Raw genomic sequence first — 21,442 nt, 5'->3', positions numbered from 1 at the left:
AACCGAGCTAAATCAATGTTACCGGCTAAAACAGGTAATAGCCGATAATGTTGGTTATTATTGAACGGCCGAAACAAGTTTGTTGGGTAAATGAGTACAAAAAAAAACAATATTACCCATATGTGAACATTTGAAATACTTAATTACCTTAGTAAGTCAAATTCCCAAATTTAATTTATCAACTTTTATATTGTATTCCGATCATCTAACATTGTCTTGTGTTGTACTTCGAAATTTAATTTGTTTTAGAAATAAAAACTCCAAGCATCTATATGCATAAACCATATAGTCTTTTTTTCCTTGAATTAAAAATGATAAATGTCATAAGTATCAGTGTGTAGTTATTCTAAGATTGTAGGAAGTAACACACAAAGTCAGGATGGCCGAGTGGTCTAAGGCGCCAGACTCAAGTTCTGGTCTTCGAGAGAGGGCGTGGGTTCAAATCCCACTTCTGACACTTTTTTGACTTTGTTTATTTTCTCCTAATAACTCAGGTTAATAAAATTATTAAATACTCAGTGCTAGGTTTAACTTCTTTTTTCATGTCTAAGATATACATATACATACTCTTGCTTTGATGACTTCTGTATTTTACAGTCATACTCTTAATGAATATATTTTAGACGGTGTTTAGAGCATCAGTGATCGTTGATTTTTTGTATATATGTTTGTGTTATTTTAATAATTTTGTCATCATAATAACACCATCTTAACGATCCAACAACATGTTCGAATTAAGTTGTCATATTAAAAATATTTTCTCAACAAACTGATTGCTGATTGGTCATTTTTCTACAAATAAATAAATAAATAAATAAAAATAAAAATAAAAAAAATAAGTTTTTTTTTGTTTTACTTTGAAAATTATTAGTTTTATTAATATCTCGTATATATATATATATATATATATATATATATATATATATATATATATATATATATATATATATATATATATATATATTTGTGTGATTTACTCGTTTATATATAAGGCAAGTGAGACTTTGTATACCATCGGCGTCAACAACCTACCATGTGCTGCATATCATCGGCGATATTTATGACACCACGTGTACGGCGACAAGGAGGACATGTCACAGGTAAGTGGGGCCCAACTCATTTATAAAAGATCCAAACCTGTGACTTAGTAGGGCCCAACCACCAATTCATTAACCGTGGGCAGTAGGTGTTTTATGGTTGTTTATTTGGAATTAATTTTGTTAATTTTATGTTTTGCACACCAAATTAATCACTTTTTCTGATAAAGACATATGAGTTAAAATAGAATAATAGATGGAGTTACAATTGCATTAAAATGATATAAATTTTTTATCGTGTTATTCATATTCTACAATATAAAATTGTAAATTATATTTAATGTATAAATTATTTATAAAACTTGAAAAAATATGAAAGAAAAGTTGATCTTTCATATTAGTACCTATATCTAACACAACGCTTAAAATCTTGATTTAGAAAATTTTAGACCTTAATCTAAAATGACATGGGTATGAATAATTTTTAAGAGGCAATGTTAAAGTTTTTGAGGTCTTTTCAGAAGGTGTTACGATAATCATATATCATAACCATAGAAAATAAAATAGGTTTATCTCAATTTTGAATTCAAATTTATATTTAATAGATTTTAATAATAATAATTTGATGTATTATAAATTTAGCATGGAGTGACCATGGACTCTTTTGTATGTATAGAAATGTTATATCTTTTGATAACGATCAATAAATCTTTCTCGCACAACTTACTATATTTTTATCAATTTCTAAATCACTTTTTGCTAAAAAGATGCACATAAAATGAAATACCAAATAATATTATATAATTTTAAAAACTAAACGTTTATTTCGTTTTCAAATTATCATACCAACGATCTAATGCCTTAAGAAAAATCCGAAATTGGGTGGCAATGAATTCAGCCTAATAAGCCTTTGCGTGTTTCCAGCTTGATATCATTGATATTCAACATATGTGTTTTGGACCAAATAATTTATTTTTGTGTACGAAAAAAATGTACATTTCACCAACTAAAAAGATATTTATAGGATTTTTTTTATGACCTTACAGAGCCATTTCCACCATACAAAAAGAAATCACATATGAATCCATTAATTCTTTTTCTTATTTCTTCTTTTGATTTGAACATTTGTTTGATATGGTGATTAAGATGATAGGTAACGGGATACAAACAAAAGATAGGATGGGAGCAATGGCGGAGCCAGATGGAGCGTTGGGATACTAAAGCATCCCCAAAAAAAATTATGTATATTAAAAATATTGTTTGTAAGCATGTTTTATGTTATTGTACCCCCAATTAAACATATTGTATCATGTTTTTTAATTCCCCAAATATGATAACTACATATAATATTTATTGATAATGTTTGTACCCTATTTAAAAATTTCTAACTCGACCATTGGATGGGAGAAGTATTTGATTACTCATTTATATGACATTGTAATAACCATTATATTGTATTTCTCCCGTTTCAATAAAACAGTCATATATTTGGTTAACCGTTAAAAGTTGTTAAACTTTTTATAAATTATTTTATTGACATTTTATAAAAATCAGGCATAGGGTAAAAGCTTTTGGTTTAATACATAAGAAGACCCTTCAAAGAGAATGGTATGATTTTTTTTCCCATTTGTCATTTGTGTGTCCATATTTTATATAAAATTAATTTAAAAATAGGGATGAGATTTAGAACCGAAAAACCGGACCGGAACCGGAACCGTTAGAACCGAAATATATAGAATTGGTTCCGGTTCCGGGTTTAAAAATTAGCTTTATCCGGGTTTTCGGGTAATTCGGGTTTGGATCCATTGGGTCCAGGTAAATCGGGTCTAAAAACCGGAACCACTTTTATGACCGGAACCGGTTTTTGTGACATTTAAAAGATGCATATCTCATTCGTTTCAACTCCGATTAACATGCGATTACTTCCAACATGTAGTTTAGAATTTGTACATGACTTTAGACCATAAATTGGTCATTTTTAGTTTTATATTCATTAACTTACAATCCCCTAAAGTTGAGATATCAAAGTTGAAAGTTTTTAGTTTTTCAGCTTTTTTGTATTCGGTGAAAGTTTTAAAACATGCATATCTAATTCGTTTGAATTCGGATTGACATGTGATTTTTTCCAACTTGTAGTTTACAGTTTGTACATTAATTTTGTCATTTTTCATTTAACATTCAATGATTTACAGTTCTCTGAAGTCGGGATATCAAAACTGAAAATTTTTCAATTTTTCAGCTATTTGTTTTTGTAATTTGTATTATGTGAAAATGTTAACACGTCCATATCTCATTCATTTAAAGTTGGATCGACATGTGGTTTTTCCAGAATGTATTTTAAAGTTTGTACATGATTTTAGATGATAATTTTGTTAATTTTGGTTTCACATTCAATGAGTTACAGTCCCCCAAATTCGGGATATCAATATGAAAATTTTCAAAGCTCAACCCACTAAATAGTAAGTAATTACCAAAAAATTATGGTTTTTCTGGGTTTTTCGGATCTAAACTCACTTTATCCGGTTCCAACCTACCCACTTTGATGTTTCTGGGTTTTTCGGTTCTAGACCCACTTTACCTGGAACCATACCCGGAACCGAACCAGAACCGGTTCCTATATACCGGTCCGGTTTCCGGTTTTACAAAATCCCGTTAACCAGTTCCGGGTTTTCCGGGTCCGGGTCCATCCGGTCCGGGTTTGAACCCACTTTCATCCCTATTTTAAAATGTTTCAATATTGTTTGTGGAAATCGTGTTTGAGTTTTAATTGATTCTTTGTTTGGTTATGTTGTTGGCCTTGGCCTAGAAATCTCAAAGTAAAGGGAGGCAGCTTCGACCTATTCGTTTGAATTTTTTAATTTTTTTTAGTCACTAAATTAAAATTAAGATAATTATTCTAATAATACAATTTTTATAACTTATGATAAATTTATTATTTGTAAAAATAAAATAAAAAATCTTTAATTATTCCAATTTCCAACACCGCCAATCATGTAATAATTTATTTCTCATGTCCAAGATTATATATATATATATATATATATATATCTATATATATATATATATATATATATATATATATATATATAATTTTCATAAATTGTGACCCCTTTTTTTCTTGTTCACAGATTTCCTGGGATAAACAAAAACAAGTGTGAAAAGAAGAGAAAGATGATGCTGAGAAGCTCCTCAACGCCACTTCTTGGATCCCTCCTGCCACCATCTGAGAGCCCCAACAACCACCATGACACCGCCCTCCACCCACACAAATCCTCCACAATCCACAAATTCTCATTTCCATCGCCTGGATCTCAACATTTCACCCCACTTTCATGCAGCTCCTCTCCTATCTCACCTTCACCTTCCTTCAGTAATGGCGGAATGCGGAGAGCACAATCAGAAGGGAACTTGGAAAGCTTGATGAGTTCCAGTTCCAGCAATGGCAATGATGAAGAATTCAGTTTCTTCAAACAACCCAAAAAAGTAAGTAGGCTTCACAGTTCTTTACTGGAGACAATCCCATCTTTCTCTTACCACAACTCAAGATTCAAGTCCGATGAAGATGAATCCAGTGGCCACGAAGAACAAGAGGAAGACGACGACTTCCATGGTTTTAATATAGAAAACAAGGTTTTGAACTTGAATAAACAAATGGATTTGGGGATAAAAGACGACTATATGCGGGAAACTGGTTCACAAATGTATCTTGCAAAAGGGTTAGGAGTTGATACTCATACTGGAAGTGGTGCTGCAGGTGGTGGTGGTGGTGGTCGGAAGCTTTCTCAAGGGGGTGGCGGTGGTGGTGGTGACAACCACGATGTGGAGGAGCATTATAGGAAGACGGTGAATGAGAATCCGGGGAATCCTCTGTTTCTACGGAATTATGCTCAATATCTATATCAGGTATGTTTTTTTTCTTTAATTTAAAGGGTTTACTGTAAATAGTAAATACAAGGGAATTATAACGTTTTTTATTGTTCCGATGAATTGGCTTTGTAGTCGAAGAAAGATCTTGAAGGAGCAGAGGAATATTACTGTAGGGCTATCCTAGTGGATCCTAACGATGGTGAAATTCTTTCACAGTATGCGAAGCTACTATGGGAGCTTCATCACGATAAAGACAGAGCAACATGTTACTTTGAAAGAGCAGTCCAAGCAGCTTCTGAAGATAGGTAAGTACTTCCATGGTGTTTTTGTTACCATCAAACTAAGAATCTCAAATTTAATTCCCATCTTTTCTTCAGCTATGTTCATGCAGCTTATGCAAGTTTCTTATGGGAAATAGATGGTGAAGAAGACGAAGAAGAGGAAGATGAAGAAGGGTATTATAGTAAAAATAAGTCACCAATCTTCAACAATGAAACAATGGCTTCTGCAACTGCTTAAGTTCCAAGATTCTACAATGGGGCGGCAAGAAATCTAGGCTAGTTATAAAAATATGTAGTTAAGTCACGGAAAACTGCATATGCAGAATTTGTATGTATGCAAGTTTTTGTAGCTAAAATTTATATTTTACAAATTGAGAATCACACAACCCAAATGGATGCAGAAAATATTCTAGAAGAAGCCTTTTTACCAAAGTTTTAACAAAACAAATTATTTATAGGTCTCTTTTCAACTATATTACTGATACACTTGTTGACCATGCTCAATGACATGTAACCCTCTTAACAAAACAAAAACAAAAACAAACCAAAATGCTCAGTAGGTCCCGTAATATGCTGCAGGTGGGACTGGGGCTGCAGCAGCTACACTTGGCTGTGGGTAAACTTCTTGTGGGACCACCTGCTGAAACCATAACAATTAATAAACTCAACATTTCCAATATTTAACTCATTTCTTCAAGTTTGAACATCTACTTAAAATACCTGAACCGGGTATGAAGTGTAAGCAGCTTGTGGTTGCACATAGCTACTTCCATAGGCGTTATATGTGGTGCCATAACCAGCCTACAAGTAAAATAAATAAAGATGGTTTAAGATGGTTTTTTGTGTTCCAAAAAGATTTAAATTATAATTTATAATACCTGTTGCTGTTGGGTGTATCCAGCAGGCCATTGTTGGCCTTGAGGTTGTGTAGGTGGCCAAGACTGAGGCTGCACACCATAACCTGCTGCAGACCATTGGTTCACTGATGAAACCGCACTTGTTTTTGTAATTTTCGCTCTATCCGAGACTAAATTGCCCTCCAGGTGGCGCTTTTTGGACTGTGAACTGCTTTTATGAGATAAAAAGAGCTTAGAATGCCGAACATCGGCTTTCTTCATGGACCCCGCATCTCCGAAAAGATCTACAAACTGCAAAACGAAACATGAGAGATTAAAACAATCCTACACTACACATTTTTTTATAGTTTAATGATATTAACCCTAGGAATAGTCACCTCCAAGAAAATGCTAGATAGCTCTTCTCTCTCGATGTAAGTTGCGGGATTTGGATTATCGGATTCGGGAGATATGAATTTTTCAACGAGTGAATCTATATGATCAATTCGCTTTGGAAGTGATTGAATTGATTCGATATGGATTAAAGCCTGCATTACCATATAATAAAAGATCATAGATTTGAACAAAAAGCAAGAAAAGGAACATAAGCATGGAAAAGGGCAAGATGGAGAAAAAGAGACCTCTAAAAGTGGTTTTGAGAGGTGGGCAGTATTCTCAACAGCTTCATCTAGAACCTCTTTTGCCTTTTCTACCCTTCCCAAAACCTGAAAGCAGTTTATATATTACTTAAGCGTAAACCATAACATAACTGTACATGTGAAGAATAATATATATATATATATATATATATAGACATACCAAGTATAGAAATCGAGAATATTGTGCAAACAAAAAGGGCAGAATCTGTGAATGCTCTTTCCCTTTCTCAATTGCAATAGTCTGCTCATACAATGAACAAGCATCTTCCAGATTTCCCTAACAATTCAAGGAAACAACCAATTAAGATCAGAAATATACAATGAAAATTGTTTGTTGGAATGTAAAGGGTAATATGATCATTTAGTTTCATTCTGTGAGGTTTATTCGGTACAGGAAAAAAAATGACTTTATATATGCAGCACTTTATCCAGATATGCAGCATGCCAGCATTAAGTCGCTTTACACATACAGAATTAATGGGGACAAAAGAAACAACCCTAAAGTGAATTTAATTTTTACCAGGCGATATTCCATGTTAGCATGCTTGATAATTGCTTCTAGAAGACCAGGAGATATTTCACTATGAACAAGTTGATAAGATGCCCGAGCTCCTTCAATGTTTCCATTGTGTTCTCTAAATCTAGCAGCAAAAAGATGAATCTCTGGTTGCTTCTGTAAAAGAAAAGGTCAACTTTTACTAAAAGAAGTAAAGTTTACATAATACATGCCAACAGAAATTGGGACGCATATAACTTACTTTAACAAACACATGGGTAGCACGAGCAAGGGCATTTTCGGCAAGATCCATATCTTTTCTAGCTTCCATGCACAAAACATAACGTATCCAGTACTCGTGATAATTTGCACAAGCAATTAGACATCTTTCATATACTTTGATTACTTTATTCAAGTCATCACATCCTTCAATGAAATCAAGGTAGTTATGCCAGTTTTCAAGCTCTGTAACATTAAGTGGCCTAAAATGATAATAAGGTCTCCTGATGGCTGTTTCAAAATCTATGATTTTAGAATCAAAATCTTTAGTTTTTTTATAAAGCTCTTCTCTAAGGGAAATATACTTCTCCAACTCTTTAGCTTCTGTTAATCCATCATCTGGATGGATCTCACCCTCACTTTCTTGATTCTTGAATTCCCCTTTTGCCCTTGCTGCAGCTTCAACTTCTTCAGTTGTTCTCAGTTCTGATAAAGGGCGACTAGCAGCTAATTCCCTAAAGCTGTCAAAAGTAAAAAAGTAGAATGAAAAGATGTGGTCTGACTAGATTGTGTTGAAAAAACATATATCAATCATCACCTGTTGAAATACCGATCCAACTGCTGATTAGGAATCTCCAATATCCGTGTGTAAATCATGGCAAGATTCGACCATTTCTGTAGTTGATACTCATATTCAATGTATTTATCCCACAAAGAAAAACAGAGGTAATCAGTTCCAACATAAGCTAGACCACGTTCAAATAGCCTGAAAAGAACACATCATAAACAAAATATTTAGTTATATTAACATTAGATTATGGACTGCAGTAATAGCTATAATGTCCCTGTATGCAAAATAGCTCCATTAAATGAGCATGACACTTTCCAAATGTACACACAAAACACTGAATTTACCTTCCCCCCAATAAAAATCATATAATGCCTGAGAAAGGTGGCAGTGACAATGACCATCTTAGCCCTTAACTGGACGAGATCTTCTCAGCAGCAATTTGTTTAATGGTGCACCTCAACGGGTCATGGTTTAAAACAGCAAAAACTCATGGACAACTAAATATGAGGTCATCAAAAATACAATTCAAACCCTAAAGAAATTAAGACAGCTAAGTATACAGCAATAGAAGTTGATTGATTAACAAGCAGAATGTAGTTACCTCCTTATAGTGTCATGATCTTCATATGTATTTATGGCGAAAACACAATAATGCAGCCACATATCTACAGAATATGTTACCCCTTGAACTGCACGTTCATAAACCTCCACAACTTTATCAATAGACCCCAATCTTGCTTCATGATCAGCATACTTCTTCCAGTAGCCATAACACAGAGGAAACTCAGCCAAAAATGCATCATAAACTTTCCTGATCTTCAACACATTGGCCTGTCAATGTGGTGTTAAATCAATATAGTGAAAAAAAGAAGAAGAAGAAGAAGATGAAGAAGAAGAAGAAGAAGAAGAAGAAGAAGAAGAAGGTAGATACAATGAATGTTGAAAAAGTTGCCTACCTCTGATGTTTTCTCTGTCTCCTCTATTAGTGCAGTCCAAGCATTAAAGTCCAGTGAATTAGCTTTTACCATGTTCCACAATCGGTCTTCTTCAGGAGATAATGCTGCATTAATCTCAAAAGTCAGACCCAAAATTAAAAATAATAAAGAATGCAAAAGCCATGAAGATATACCAGAACCATCCACCAATTGCTGTGTAGATGCAGAAGTATGAACACTGTATAAGCCAACTCCATTCCCACTAACATCTTGTGAGGCAGTAGATGGAACCTGTTGACCAACATCTGTAGCCTCTGACTTTTCAGCAATATCTGGGTTGTTAACATGAGAAGTGGTATTATCTATATATGTGTTATCAGTAGCAACAAATGCAGCTGCTTCTCCACTAACTGTAGCTTCAGCAGCATTTCCAGTTCTATCACCGTAATCAGATGCAGAATAAGAAGCAGATGAATAATCCTCGACAGTTGATGTTTGAGAAATGACTGTTTCACCATCTCCCATTGTAACAAGAAGATAAATATCAAACCTGTACAGAAATTGGCAGCTAATACATAAAGTCATAAACAAAATAGATAAGAATGATTATGATGCAATGATACAGCAACTTGAAATTTAAGAACACATGCAATGTTACTTACGTAAACAGAATTTTAATGATCTCAATGTTGGAAGTGTAAGTGCAAACTTAAGATTACTCTCAAATGTTATCGGGGTAGAATTGGTGTGTGATTAAGGGGCAATATGCTAAGCCACGTACAGGAAAACCTTTATTTTTGGAAATAACAATAACAAGGGGATGTATACAGCCTATAGCCTATACATCCCCTCTCAGTATATATTCTCAATGCAGCCTTTCTTATGATCAAATGAATCCAATATGATTGTATGCTATAAAGTGATTCGTTTCAAGCCATAAAACCAAACTCCAAAAATATGAACGGATCACACAACTGCAGGGTTTACTTATATGTTTCATACTGTCATATTTACATTTATCACTTCGGTAAACTAAACAAATGAACAACTCGCCTGCCAAATGTATAAGAGATCCCTATCAAAATTTTCTGAATAAAAGGAGAAAAACAGACACATTTCAATTAGAACCCCTAAATTTCATCATAAAAGTAAAAAAGCGTGATAATTACTCACTGTAGTAGCAACGAAGGCGGATGCGACCGACAATTAATGTAACGCGAAGCAAGAGTGAGGAGCGTAACACGGCGGACAACGATGAGCAGTGACGACGGCGAATGAGAAATGGGAAGAGGTGCGTAACTGGATAGGCGATAGTGAGAAGGCCCAGCAGCTGCCGAGTGTGTGTTCAGGGTGAAGTGTGCATTTTTTGCCCTAACCACGAAATGGCACGAATAGACTTTTTGTTTGTATAATTTTCACATCAAATTTGTACCGAAATTACTTGGTAACTTCAAAATTATATTGTTATTTTTTCTTTGATAATCATATTTTCAAATTATAAAGCAATAATATTATATTTGTTGGTAAGACCGGTCAAAATAGAGACCCAACACACACTGGGTGGGTGATGTGTCACTGCGGTGAGTACAGTGAACACGATACTGACTAGAGGTGTGATGGGTTGGCGTGTTACGCCTAAGGGAAATCTATCGCACGATGGGTTGGTTCTTATGCAAAGGTGGCTTGTATTTTGTGCATAAAATCATAAAGAAAAAAGAGTGTGTTAGGTTGGTACTATTTCCTATTAGTTTTGTGGGTTGACCTGTTGATGGAGGATAATGAAAAATTGATGTAGCACTAACGTGATAGGAAAAAAGTGTGGTGCGTTGTGGTACCACACCCATCGGTCTAATGCATTTAAATATTTGCATAAAAGATAATGAGTGGTCCCCACTTGTCACTATGTAATCTACAAGGATGGACATTCAAGGAAGTCTCAAACTCTCAGTTGATAGTCCATCTGTTGCCCATGAAGAGGGAAGAGGTCAAAAGTAAGATGTCATTTCGAATACCGCTATGAATTTCCTTTTAAATCCGTACATAGTCTCGTATTTGGGCGTGGTATCATTTAAAATGTCTTTTAGAGCTCTAATGGATAATATTGACATCATTGGGTGTCATGGGAGATCATTTGTTGTTTTAAGAATGAAGGGGTTGTTAGAATTCAATCGTTACATCATGTGATGCAAGCCTTGCACATAGGCGAGAAATTCTATACTAAAGGGGTCTCTATTTTCTTTATGTTATGTTCATGCGAAGCAAATATGGTACCCTTGATAGGGTTGTTCTCTCTTCAATTTCCTATGAGTGCTTATCATTGTTGGAGAGTCATCCATGCAAATGGACTTTGCTTATCTCACTTTGGTGGTCTATCAGTACATGTGACATTTTTTTGCATGGTATGTCATTGAATTCTCCTCTATAGGCAAATAACCCTCTTCGGTCTCATATTTCTATCAAATATGCCTTTAATGACCACTGGTGAAATTATTAGAATTTTTTTATATTCATTAAATAAGTTTAATCTATGAGGGGAAATCTTTATGAGGTTTTTGAGGGCAAACTTCACTACACAACCTCATCCTGATGGATGCCTTCAATGTTTCTAATACATGGGAATCGACACACAAGCTGATTTTACCAAGCTTATATATGAAATCGTTTAAAGCCATTTTAGAACATATAATTGAAATACTATAAAGATTAAATGAAGGTTTTTTTGAATGAGTTATGTGAGTTATTATTTATAGATTAAGGAAAAATTGAAATATAGTCATTAAAGAGGGTGTGTGTGTGTGAGAGAGAGAGAGGGAGAGAGAGGGAGAGAGAGAGAGAGAGAGAGAGAGAGTATGGTGAATGGTCGTGAACTTTAACAGTGAGAGAAAGTAAGTAAGTGAGTTTTAGGGATGGGGAAGTGATGCAGCGTTATCGTGGCCACCACATGCCACCTCAACCCTACTGTAGGGTGCAATATGTGTACAACCACCGGCCTAAGGGGATGGTGTAACACCCATTTCCTATAATGGGTCATTGGATGGTATAAAGGAGTCAAAGGCATGATTTTTTAGTAAAACCATGTGTCACGACGTGACGTGAAGGGTGTCAATACGTGGCATACTAAATGAATAATGCGTATTTCGGATGGTCACCATGACACGACATGAAGGGTGTCACAACGGTGTGGATGTCGTAGCCCATGCGCATGACTTTTAGGGTTTTCTCCGTATTTAAGCAACTTAGCTTCAAGTCAGGGGATCATTTTCAGCCTCCATTTCGAAAACTCTAGCCTATTTGAGTGTTCTTAGTGTTCCTGGCCATTTGAAGACTCGTTTCTCATGTTTTTGTGGATCTTGAAGATCAAGTTTCTTGAAAAGTGTTTTAGTGGAGAGTCAAGTGTAAATCTAGCAAAGGGACTTCATTTATGAACCATTGCAAGTAAAAAGCTTCCATCTTAAACTTTAGTTTGCTAGATATTGTAGTTTAATCATATATATCCCTTTTGGTTCTTGTGAGTTTGTGCTTTGGAGTTGAGTGAACTCCAACACCTCTTGAGCTTATTTTATCACCTCACAATATTGTTGGATGGGGAAAGTTTACATCTTAATCTTGTTCTTGGAGTCATGTATGTGTTAGGAAGGTTTCATGTTAGTAAGGACTTAGGGTTGTAGATCTAGCTTTGGGATGGAGTCTTAATGGATAAAGTAGGAAACTTTATCCATTAAGTAAGTAAAAATAACTAGATCTGAAGTTTTGGGTCTTGATATGAAAGAATTAAGCACTTGATGGAGATTTTGGCATTCTGTCAGAAGCCACGATGTGGCTTAGGGTTTGCCTTGACGTGGTGGTGCTCGTGAATGGTTTGTCCTTGGTCTCTCACGATGTGGCACATGGATTGTTACGACGTGGCATTGAGATTGGCTAAGTTAACCATTGAACTTTGTGGACTTTTAACCATTGGCTTTTGACCGGTTTGACTTGGGGTCAAACTTGGAGGTTTTGGGTTGTTGATTGAGGATTCATCTCTTTTGGTGATTAGCCGGTTCGCAGGATTGATCAATGCAAGGAGTTAGAGTGCTTTTGTGATTCTCCATTTTTTACGATTCAGGTGTTTTTCTCACTATTCCACGTATCCCATTGTATATCCTTTGCATGGTATGATAGAGGTATTGTTATAGTATAAGTATGCTAGTGAATATGACAACTCATTTGTATATTGTGCTATTTAGGACACTTGGGTCTTGCCTGTTGATCGTATGGTATTGTTATAAATTATGAATGGTTAGGGTAATCGGGGTAGGCCGTTTATTAGGGTTACGTATGACTGATCAGCGAAGGACTTAATTGAGAAGTGGTCAATAGCAGGGTAACCAGTGAAGGCTAGTTGCCAAGGGTATGGATATGCTAGTATCTGTCAAGTGATTATGTTACATGGTTAAGTGGTAATTATAACTTGGGTTCTACATTTAAGTTGGATAGCCTGAGAACTCTTAGTCTGATGCTTGATTGTGATGTTCTTGTCTAATTGTTCGTTCTCGGGTGGGTCATTTGTTCAATTGTCTATCTAATCCCTAACTACATATGACTTTATGTATTATATGGAAGACAAAGATGTTTCACCTGGAAATTATATAGAAGACCCATATCAGACATCTGGCAAATATATGGAAGACAAGGATATGGCCCATTACAATTATACGAAAGACCAGGTGTAACATCCCCCTCTGGCACATATCACAACAGTGTCCGCTTTGGGCCACTCGGCACGAGGACTTCCCACGGGGTCACCCATCCTGGTACTACTCTCGCCCAAGCATGCTTAACTGCGGAGTTCTGATGGGATCCGGTGCATTAGTGTTGATATGATTGCACCCAAAAGTATAGCGAGGAAAACTCACCTCGCAACGTCAAAACCAATAACGGCGGGTGCAGGTGGGTTGTACCTGATATATATATATATATATATATATATATATATATATATATATATATATATCGGCTTGGAAGGAGAACGAAACATTTCCTTATAAGGGGTGTGGATATTTTCTATGTCACAACGCGTTTTAAATATGTGAGGGCAGCAGATCCCATAAGAACTTTGTAGTTAAGCGTGCCCAGGCGAGAGCAATTCATGGATGAGGACCCCTTAGGAAGTTTTCTTGTCGGGAGCCCAAAGCGGACAATAATGTGATATGTTCCAAAAGGGGATGTTACAGATGGTATCAAAGCCAAGGCACAGATCGATGTGTTCGATGGGGATGTTACATTAAGATATGGCCCCTGGATGTATGAAAGATCAAGATCTGACTCCTGGCAGTTGTATGGAAGACCAGGGTCTGGCCCCCGACAGAAGACACGTTATTTCTTGTATGTTTGTTACACACGTTTATATGGATAAGAGATTTGGTTGTTCGATGCTAAATCCAAACTCTTGTGTGGATGCATTGTTTGTATGAAAGAATGTGTGGTATACTGGGGAACTCACTAAAATTTATGCTTACAGTTGTGGAATAAACATTTTACAGGTCGTTTGTGAACAAAGTTCGGCCTGAAGCATATCTGGACATCTCTACGAGCCTTCGGCATAACTGGTCCGCCTCATAGGGCCTACAGTTTATCTGGACCGCTCCACGGGCCAGTGGCTTGACTGGACCTCCTCGCAGGGCCTATAGCCTATTCGGTCGTCCCCGGGTGTCTTGGTCTACAACACAAAGTAGGTCCGCCTCAACCTAACACTACATGTCGACATATGCAATAAAGAAACATAAACACAGAGCCAACAAATACAGATAATCATACGGATATGCTAAATAGTTATAACTATCATATCACCATCCTGGTCATGATAAATAATCTATTAGGCTGGCATTGGTTCCTTCAACCCATGGGTACAATGAGGAAAACTCACCTCACAATTTGAATGCAAGCTGAATATATCTCGGTCCCGAAAATCGGCTCAACGATCACCTAACCAACACCAAGGACCTAATCTTAATTAATTATCTCAAAATACCTAAAATACCCGTAAATCAATTTAATAAAAGTTTTGATCAAAGGAGTTTTGATCAAAGGTCAAGGTCAATGAGTCAACTCGGTTGACTCAACTGAGTACCCGGAATGTATTCATGCTTTGATTGGAGTCAGGCGTTTAACCCCGTACGTGTATCATATGCTAGGTTATGCACGACGAACGCATAGGATCCCCTTTTCCTCAATAAGATCTTAATGCATTACGCGCTCATGTCCTAATTTTAGATCTAAGGCCAAAATACCACTAAGAGTCATAAAGTTTCCAATTTTATGACTTTACATGCCCATTAAGTTCTTGATGCACAAAATCCCAACTTATTAACACCTTAAGACCTTCTAGAGCATGCATGGGGAAAACTAAGCATACATACCACATTTTTATCACTCGAGACCCCTCATTCGGTCTGAAAGGACGAATTATTCGACTAAGAGCACGCCATTCTCAAGAATCATCGTAGTTGGGACCAAAAATGCCCTAAACGAAGAAATAGCTAGATATATAATATAAGATGATCAAGATATGAGCTTCTTACCTCCTGGAGGTTGCTATCAAGGAGAGAATCCCATATCCAAGTTGCATCCAAGCTTCAAAGTTTTCCCAACACCTTCTTTTTCTTCAAGAATACTACCAAAATATAAAGAGGAGCTCAATATGCATTATTCCCACTTAGGGTTATCTAGAGGGACGTTTTCTCAGGTGGAGGCTGATGAGGGAATAAGAGATGAGAAGTAAATGATGATTATATATGGACCGAACCCTAATAAATAGTGTTTAAGGATTTATCATGTACGACCTGCGTACACGGTGTATGCCCAACATGCTAGGGTCCAATCCAGTACGCCCATCGTACTAGCTCTTTGGCCAAAATCACCAAAATCCCATTATGGGCCATTTAAGTAATATTTCTCATGTATAAGGTTCAAAATGCAATATTCCTTCATAAATACGGTTAAAATTGAAAATGCCTCATCATTAGGATGTTACATAGAATCTTCATCAAATTTGATAGCTCCAGAAGGTATAAAGTTCTAATCTTGAACCTCTTTGTGTTAGATTGAGATTAGGGCTTGTTTTTTTAGCTTATTATGGTCTTATGAGTTCTTCTTGTGAGTTTGAGCCACTTTACGAGCTAGGACTGATATATCTTAACCTATCTGATGTCCCTTGAGTAGAAAAATGCTATCTTGACGAATCATATTGGTTCATGCATGAGTTAGAGTCCTTATTATGGGTCTTAATGGAAACAATTGGGTTTGGGGTCCCATTAAAACATGCAAAGTGGTAAAGTTGCCAACTTTATGCATTAATACCTTGAAATGAAGTAGATATGAGGTTTGGATGTTAAGAGTTTAAGTGATTAAGAAAAAAATTGGAAAAATGGGACTCTTGTTGGTACGTAAGGCATAATTCCTGGTACGCTGCGCGTACTGGGTCAATTACCCGTTTTCGAGTTAACACTCGTACGTTGCATGTATGAGGAGTACACCGAACATACTCAGTAAAGTGGACTTTCAGTGTTTTGGGCCCTTTTGGACTCAAGATTCTTTTGGGCTTTGGGCCTTATGTCTGTTGGGCCATGTTTGGGCCTTAGGTTTATCAGTTGGGCCATTTTTGTGTAACATTCCAAAAATCAAGAGTAAAAATTTCATTTCAAATATATATATATATATATATATATATATATATATATATATATATATATATATATATATATATATATATATAGATTCAACATCCACTTACGTCTATCCAACATTAATGTATTCCAAATTAAAACAATTATCAAAGTACTTCCCAAGATCATAAGTTGTGGAAAAACATAAGTGTGTGTGCTGCGATCAAGCCAAACCCTTCCCTTTCGAACCGGAAGTACCTGAAACCATAAACCACAAACTGTAAGCACAAAGCTTAGAGTGTTCCCCAAATCACCACATACCATGCATAACCACGAACGAAACATTTCAGACAAATTCAATCAATCAATAAAAGTGCTATATGCCAACCATAGTCTTGCTATTATACCACGAGCCACCTTGTGGTCTTCCTTTCCAGACCGGGGGCCACAACCATGGGTCTTACATACAAGTGCTAAGAGCTACCTCCGGGTCTTCCATGCAAGCATCACAAAGACAGCTAGCATACAATCTACACTACTTAACTAATCAACTACCATAGTTCAGACTCTGGTCTTGCATACAATTTTCTAGGAGCCGCCTCCTGGTCTTTCATATAAACTGCCAAGGGTTACCCCAAGGTCTTCCTATAATAAACAAACCAAATGGGCAGGCATTGGTGCCTTCGACCCATAAACAACAAGGAGACTCACCTGAAGCAGTCACATAGGATAAAAATCACATAAGTAGCTAAGATGGGTCTCCATCTCTTAAGACACCTACAATCACATCAATAATCCTTACTCAGCCCATATCTGCATATTACCTATTCATACTTCATAATATACTTCTTCTTCATTTTTATTATTGTTGTAGCAATTGGTTTTGTTGAACATTAAACCTTATTCAACCCCCAAACAAATGAAAGTTTTACATTACTTCTTATAATACATTTTATTATCTTTTCATAACATGGGACACATACTCTAGTTAGCGTTCTATTAAATTCCAAAGATTTACAAGTTGATTATAAAAAACTGTCCCTTTTCTGGACCACAGTCATCAACAACTTAGGAGGGATGAGAATCATTCAAATGAAAAATTATGTGACAAAATAGACCCCTCCATCTAAACTTATCCTTTGATTTTATGAAATTTAGATCTTTCTAGATTTAATTACACATTTTACAAAGTGACAAATGAAAACAACACTTTTCTGGACCAACCTTCAATAAATTCTAATTCTATATAACTTAGGAATGGAATCAAACTAAGCCCAATTTATCACTGAACCTACACATAAACATTATCATTTAGGGAAAAATCTCATTAAAAATGGAGCTACCTATATTTAGTTATGATTTTTACAAAATAACTAAAGTGATCAGTGAAATTTCTGGACCAACGTGCATTCAAAGTGAAATTGTACATTTGTGTGTATAATCAAACTATAAATTTTTTAGGGAATCAACTAGATACGAGCACAAAACTCTGGGGAGAAACCTCATGTAATTTAGAGTTTTCTAGATTTAATTCTAATTTTTCAAATCTAGTGAACAATTTCAAAATTTTAGCAAAACCATTGAGTTTGAGTTTGCAGTCCACTTAACTCATTAAGTCCTTAATGGTTAAGTCCAAAATCAATCAAAATAGTTAAATGTGATATTAAACCAACAATCTTCAATACCAAACAATAAACGACTCAATGGATTAAGAGCTTGGACAAATTGGCTAAAACATTACTCTTCTTCACCTTAAGCTCATAAGAAGAGATTTACGAGTTTGGTTTTCAAATCACACCCATTAAGTACATAACATTCATATTTAACCGAAAGGAAACAACACCATCCAACTACCATGAAGTGGTGGTGACATGGTGGTCCTTGGGTTGTCAAAACTCTCACACTAAGAGCAAATCTAAAGAAAGATGAAAGGATATTTGTAATGAACTCTAGCCAAGAATATGACAACATCAACAACCTCATTAAGCACTTAATGACCCAAAACATGACTGGCAATAGAGATTCACATCAATGCCCAGTGGATGGTGGTGATATGGTGGTCCTTAGGTGTACAAAAACCTTTACACCAATCAATATTCAACAAGTAAGAAAACTAGAAACTTGAATGAAATGCTTGCAATATATAACATTGTAGCCAAGGAGATCAACACATAAGTAACCTCACCACTAACCAACTGATATCATGGTGGTGGTGGAGTGTTTCCCGGCGGCTTCCACCACCACAGTCGGCAGTGGTGGTTGGTGGTTGTGTGTGGTGTTTGAAGAACAAAAAAGAATAAGCTAAAGAGGGATTGGATTTCCAATCATACATAACTTATAAAAAGAATAACCACCGAAACACTACCGTATTATCTCCAGCGACCTCGGGCAACAATATGGTGACTTCCACCACCATATGCAGTGGTGGTGAGTGGTGTTTACGTGTGTGTGTGTGTATAGATAAAAAGAAAAAAACAAGCAAGAAGGAACTATTAAATCACTTCAAGACCGAATCAATGAAGCAAATACCTCACTCCTTCCTCTCCTCTTTCTCTGGCGTCAACTGGTAGAGCTAATGGAACTCCAGCGATGGCAGCTCTGGCCGGTGACCTTGGCGACCTCTCTTTTCCCTCTGAGTTTGGTCTTTATCCACGATTTTCTTCGTGGTCGTACACTCAAACACACACATAAACACTCAAGGTTCTAGCTAGGGTTTGATATAAAGAAGATATGATGCAAAGACAAGCAACGGGAGGTGAATATCCTCCTGCACATGCTGCTTTTGATTAGGGAGCAAGGAGACATATTTTCGAAAAAAAACACATAAATAATCCCTAAAGTTAGCGTCAATGCCACAATTTACCCTATATCTGAATTTATTAATGAAATAGATGTTTTCAAAATTACCCTTTACCCCCTGGTCTTATATTCTCAATTATTATTATTATTATTATTATTATTGTTGTTGTTGTTGTTGTTGTTGTTATCCCTTTTTTTAATTTAATTTCCTTCAAATATTTTATTTTCTCAATTAAGTCATTCAATTAATCACGATGATTAATCGTGTCATTTTATTTTAATTATTAATTATTATTTCATCTCTTTAAATCAATACAATGCATTCTATTCATTTAATTCACTTATCCCAACTTAGAAGTATGATTCTAATTATAAAGTTATTTAACTTATTTATTAAACCCCTAATTAAATATAAGTAATTAGGAAACAAGGCGTTACATTTTGGGCCTTGGGCCATTATTAGGTGTATGGGCCAAGATAGTTGGGACCATTAAAGAAAGGGTAAAATAGTATTTTACCCTAGGAGTGAAGTTGTGGATTCAGGATCCCGATTGTAGTTATTGACCTAATTATTAATTAGGTTTTTTTTGTTTGGTTGGTGAGGTGATTACTAGTTGCATCAGCCTGCGTATTTCGTTATCAGCAGGATCGAGGTGAGTTTGCTCACTATACTGTAGGACACAATGATATGTTATGTGATTGTAGTCTTTGTGACTCCTGCTCTATATGTTATATGCATGTGTACCTGTTTGTTATATATATATATATATATATATATATATATATATAGGGTGAAATAGACCATGTACATCCTTATGCTGACATATGATTTGAAATAGACTTGGGAGTAAAATAGACCCGGGGTGAAATAGACTCGGTACGGATTGAGCTGACGCATGAGTTGAAATAGACTCGGGGGTGAAATAGACTCGAGGGTGAAATAGACTTGACACAACCTTGAGCTGACAAATATGTATGGTATGCGGTATTTTGGGGAACGCACTAAGCTTTACGCTTACAGTTTTTAGTTTATGTTTAAGGTACTTCCAGATCCAAGGGGAAGAGTTCGGGTGATCATATAACACACACCATATCGTTCCGCTTTTTATTCGACGCTGATGTATTTGGATGTTTTGATCATATTCTAATTTTATCATGGTGTTATGAACATGTTTTGAATGATGTTTTATTATAATTAAAAAGATAAATTTTTGGTCTTAATTTTAAGGATGTTACAAGTTGATATCAAAGCCATGGTTTGAGGGATACTCTTGAGTGTGATTGAACTCAAACCGAGCTCAAGTAAGTTTTCCAAAAACACCCATACATGTTTATGTTATGCTTTAAATGATGAGTATGAAAATCACATGCTAGTTTATGGATAAGGATCTGCTTAGGATTTCCATGATAGAATGATAGGAGAGACGTATTTGTATGCCTACTATATGAGCTTGTAGACTTGCATGCTAGTACTGATCGGTCAGTGATAGGATGACCTGTTTAGGTTATGTTTGTTTCTGATTACTCAATGCTTGAATGTTGCTTGATTTTGGCTTTTAGTAGGTCTCGTTAACTTCAGCTAATTGGTAAGTTAATATGTTAAGTTACATATTATTGAGATTAAATCATTTTAGAAGGTTAGGTTTTAACTCTATTGCACAGGTCTTGTTTGAGTCCAGCCGTTTTATTGTGAGACCTTTCATTCAAAGAATTATCTGGTGTCGGTGATATGTAATTGTATTCACGAGCTAGTTAAAGGGTGTTAGAGGGAGTTCCTTCTATAATTGATGACGGGGAGTAGTGTAGTGGTTGCCCTAGAAAAGCCTAGGAAGAGATTTAGTGTTAGGAGCCTTGTCTTGATGAGGGATGTATGTATGGATAAGGGAGTGACTTGGAGGATTCAAAGCGATCCTTGATAAAAGTACGAATAGATGTGGAAGGTAGTATGTGTCATACGCCTGAAAGTAGAGGATTTATAATCAAGTCAAGGAAAGTTGCGATGATACCAGGAATCTTGTATGGTATGGGATTCCTCGATTCATATATATATATATATATATATATATATATATATATATATATATATATATATATATATA

General features: G+C 35.7%; 2 protein-coding genes, 1 non-coding gene and 1 pseudogene across 6 annotated transcripts; 2 read left to right on the top strand and 2 right to left on the bottom strand.

Annotated features, from left to right (window-relative positions):
* Positions 1 to 373: 373 nt before the first annotated feature.
* On the top strand, positions 374 to 457 carry TRNAL-CAA (transfer RNA leucine (anticodon CAA)). Its single transcript has one exon. It is a non-coding gene; the product is annotated as a tRNA-Leu (tRNA).
* Positions 458 to 4,137: 3,680 nt separating this feature from the next.
* Positions 4,138 to 5,556, top strand: LOC145008674 (uncharacterized). Its single transcript, XM_078967277.1, has 3 exons — positions 4,138 to 4,940; positions 5,037 to 5,209; positions 5,282 to 5,556. Exons 1-3 carry the CDS (start codon positions 4,209 to 4,211, stop codon positions 5,421 to 5,423), a joined length of 1,047 nt encoding a protein of 348 aa, XP_078823403.1. The 5' UTR covers positions 4,138 to 4,208; the 3' UTR covers positions 5,424 to 5,556.
* Positions 5,557 to 5,590: 34 nt separating this feature from the next.
* LOC145008673 (pre-mRNA-processing factor 39-1-like) lies at positions 5,591 to 10,284 on the bottom strand. Of its 4 annotated transcripts, none has more exons than XM_078967274.1 (13): positions 10,075 to 10,284; positions 9,096 to 9,469; positions 8,923 to 9,026; positions 8,568 to 8,797; positions 7,994 to 8,161; positions 7,439 to 7,916; positions 7,201 to 7,353; positions 6,841 to 6,957; positions 6,663 to 6,746; positions 6,420 to 6,569; positions 6,064 to 6,333; positions 5,906 to 5,986; positions 5,591 to 5,825 (listed from the first exon to the last, which is right to left on the bottom strand). In XM_078967274.1, the coding sequence occupies exons 2-13, from the start codon at positions 9,424 to 9,426 to the stop codon at positions 5,739 to 5,741; spliced, it is 2,253 nt and encodes a 750-aa protein (XP_078823400.1). In that variant the 5' UTR covers positions 9,427 to 9,469; positions 10,075 to 10,284; the 3' UTR covers positions 5,591 to 5,738. The 4 variants fall into 4 exon arrangements, with proteins under 4 accessions (XP_078823400.1, XP_078823399.1, XP_078823401.1 ...); XM_078967273.1 differs by having other exon boundaries at positions 9,096 to 9,451; XM_078967275.1 differs by having other exon boundaries at positions 5,591 to 5,822; positions 9,096 to 9,451.
* A 3,369-nt stretch (positions 10,285 to 13,653) lies between these two features.
* On the bottom strand, positions 13,654 to 13,772 carry LOC145013558 (5S ribosomal RNA; annotated as a pseudogene).
* Positions 13,773 to 21,442: the final 7,670 nt, after the last annotated feature.

This window comes from Lactuca saligna, chromosome 8 (genome assembly GCF_052625555.1).
Source record: "Lactuca saligna cultivar CGN05327 chromosome 8, ASM5262555v1, whole genome shotgun sequence".
Classification (NCBI taxonomy): Eukaryota; Viridiplantae; Streptophyta; class Magnoliopsida; order Asterales; family Asteraceae; genus Lactuca; species Lactuca saligna.
This window is presented reverse-complemented; position numbering and strand designations above follow the sequence as displayed.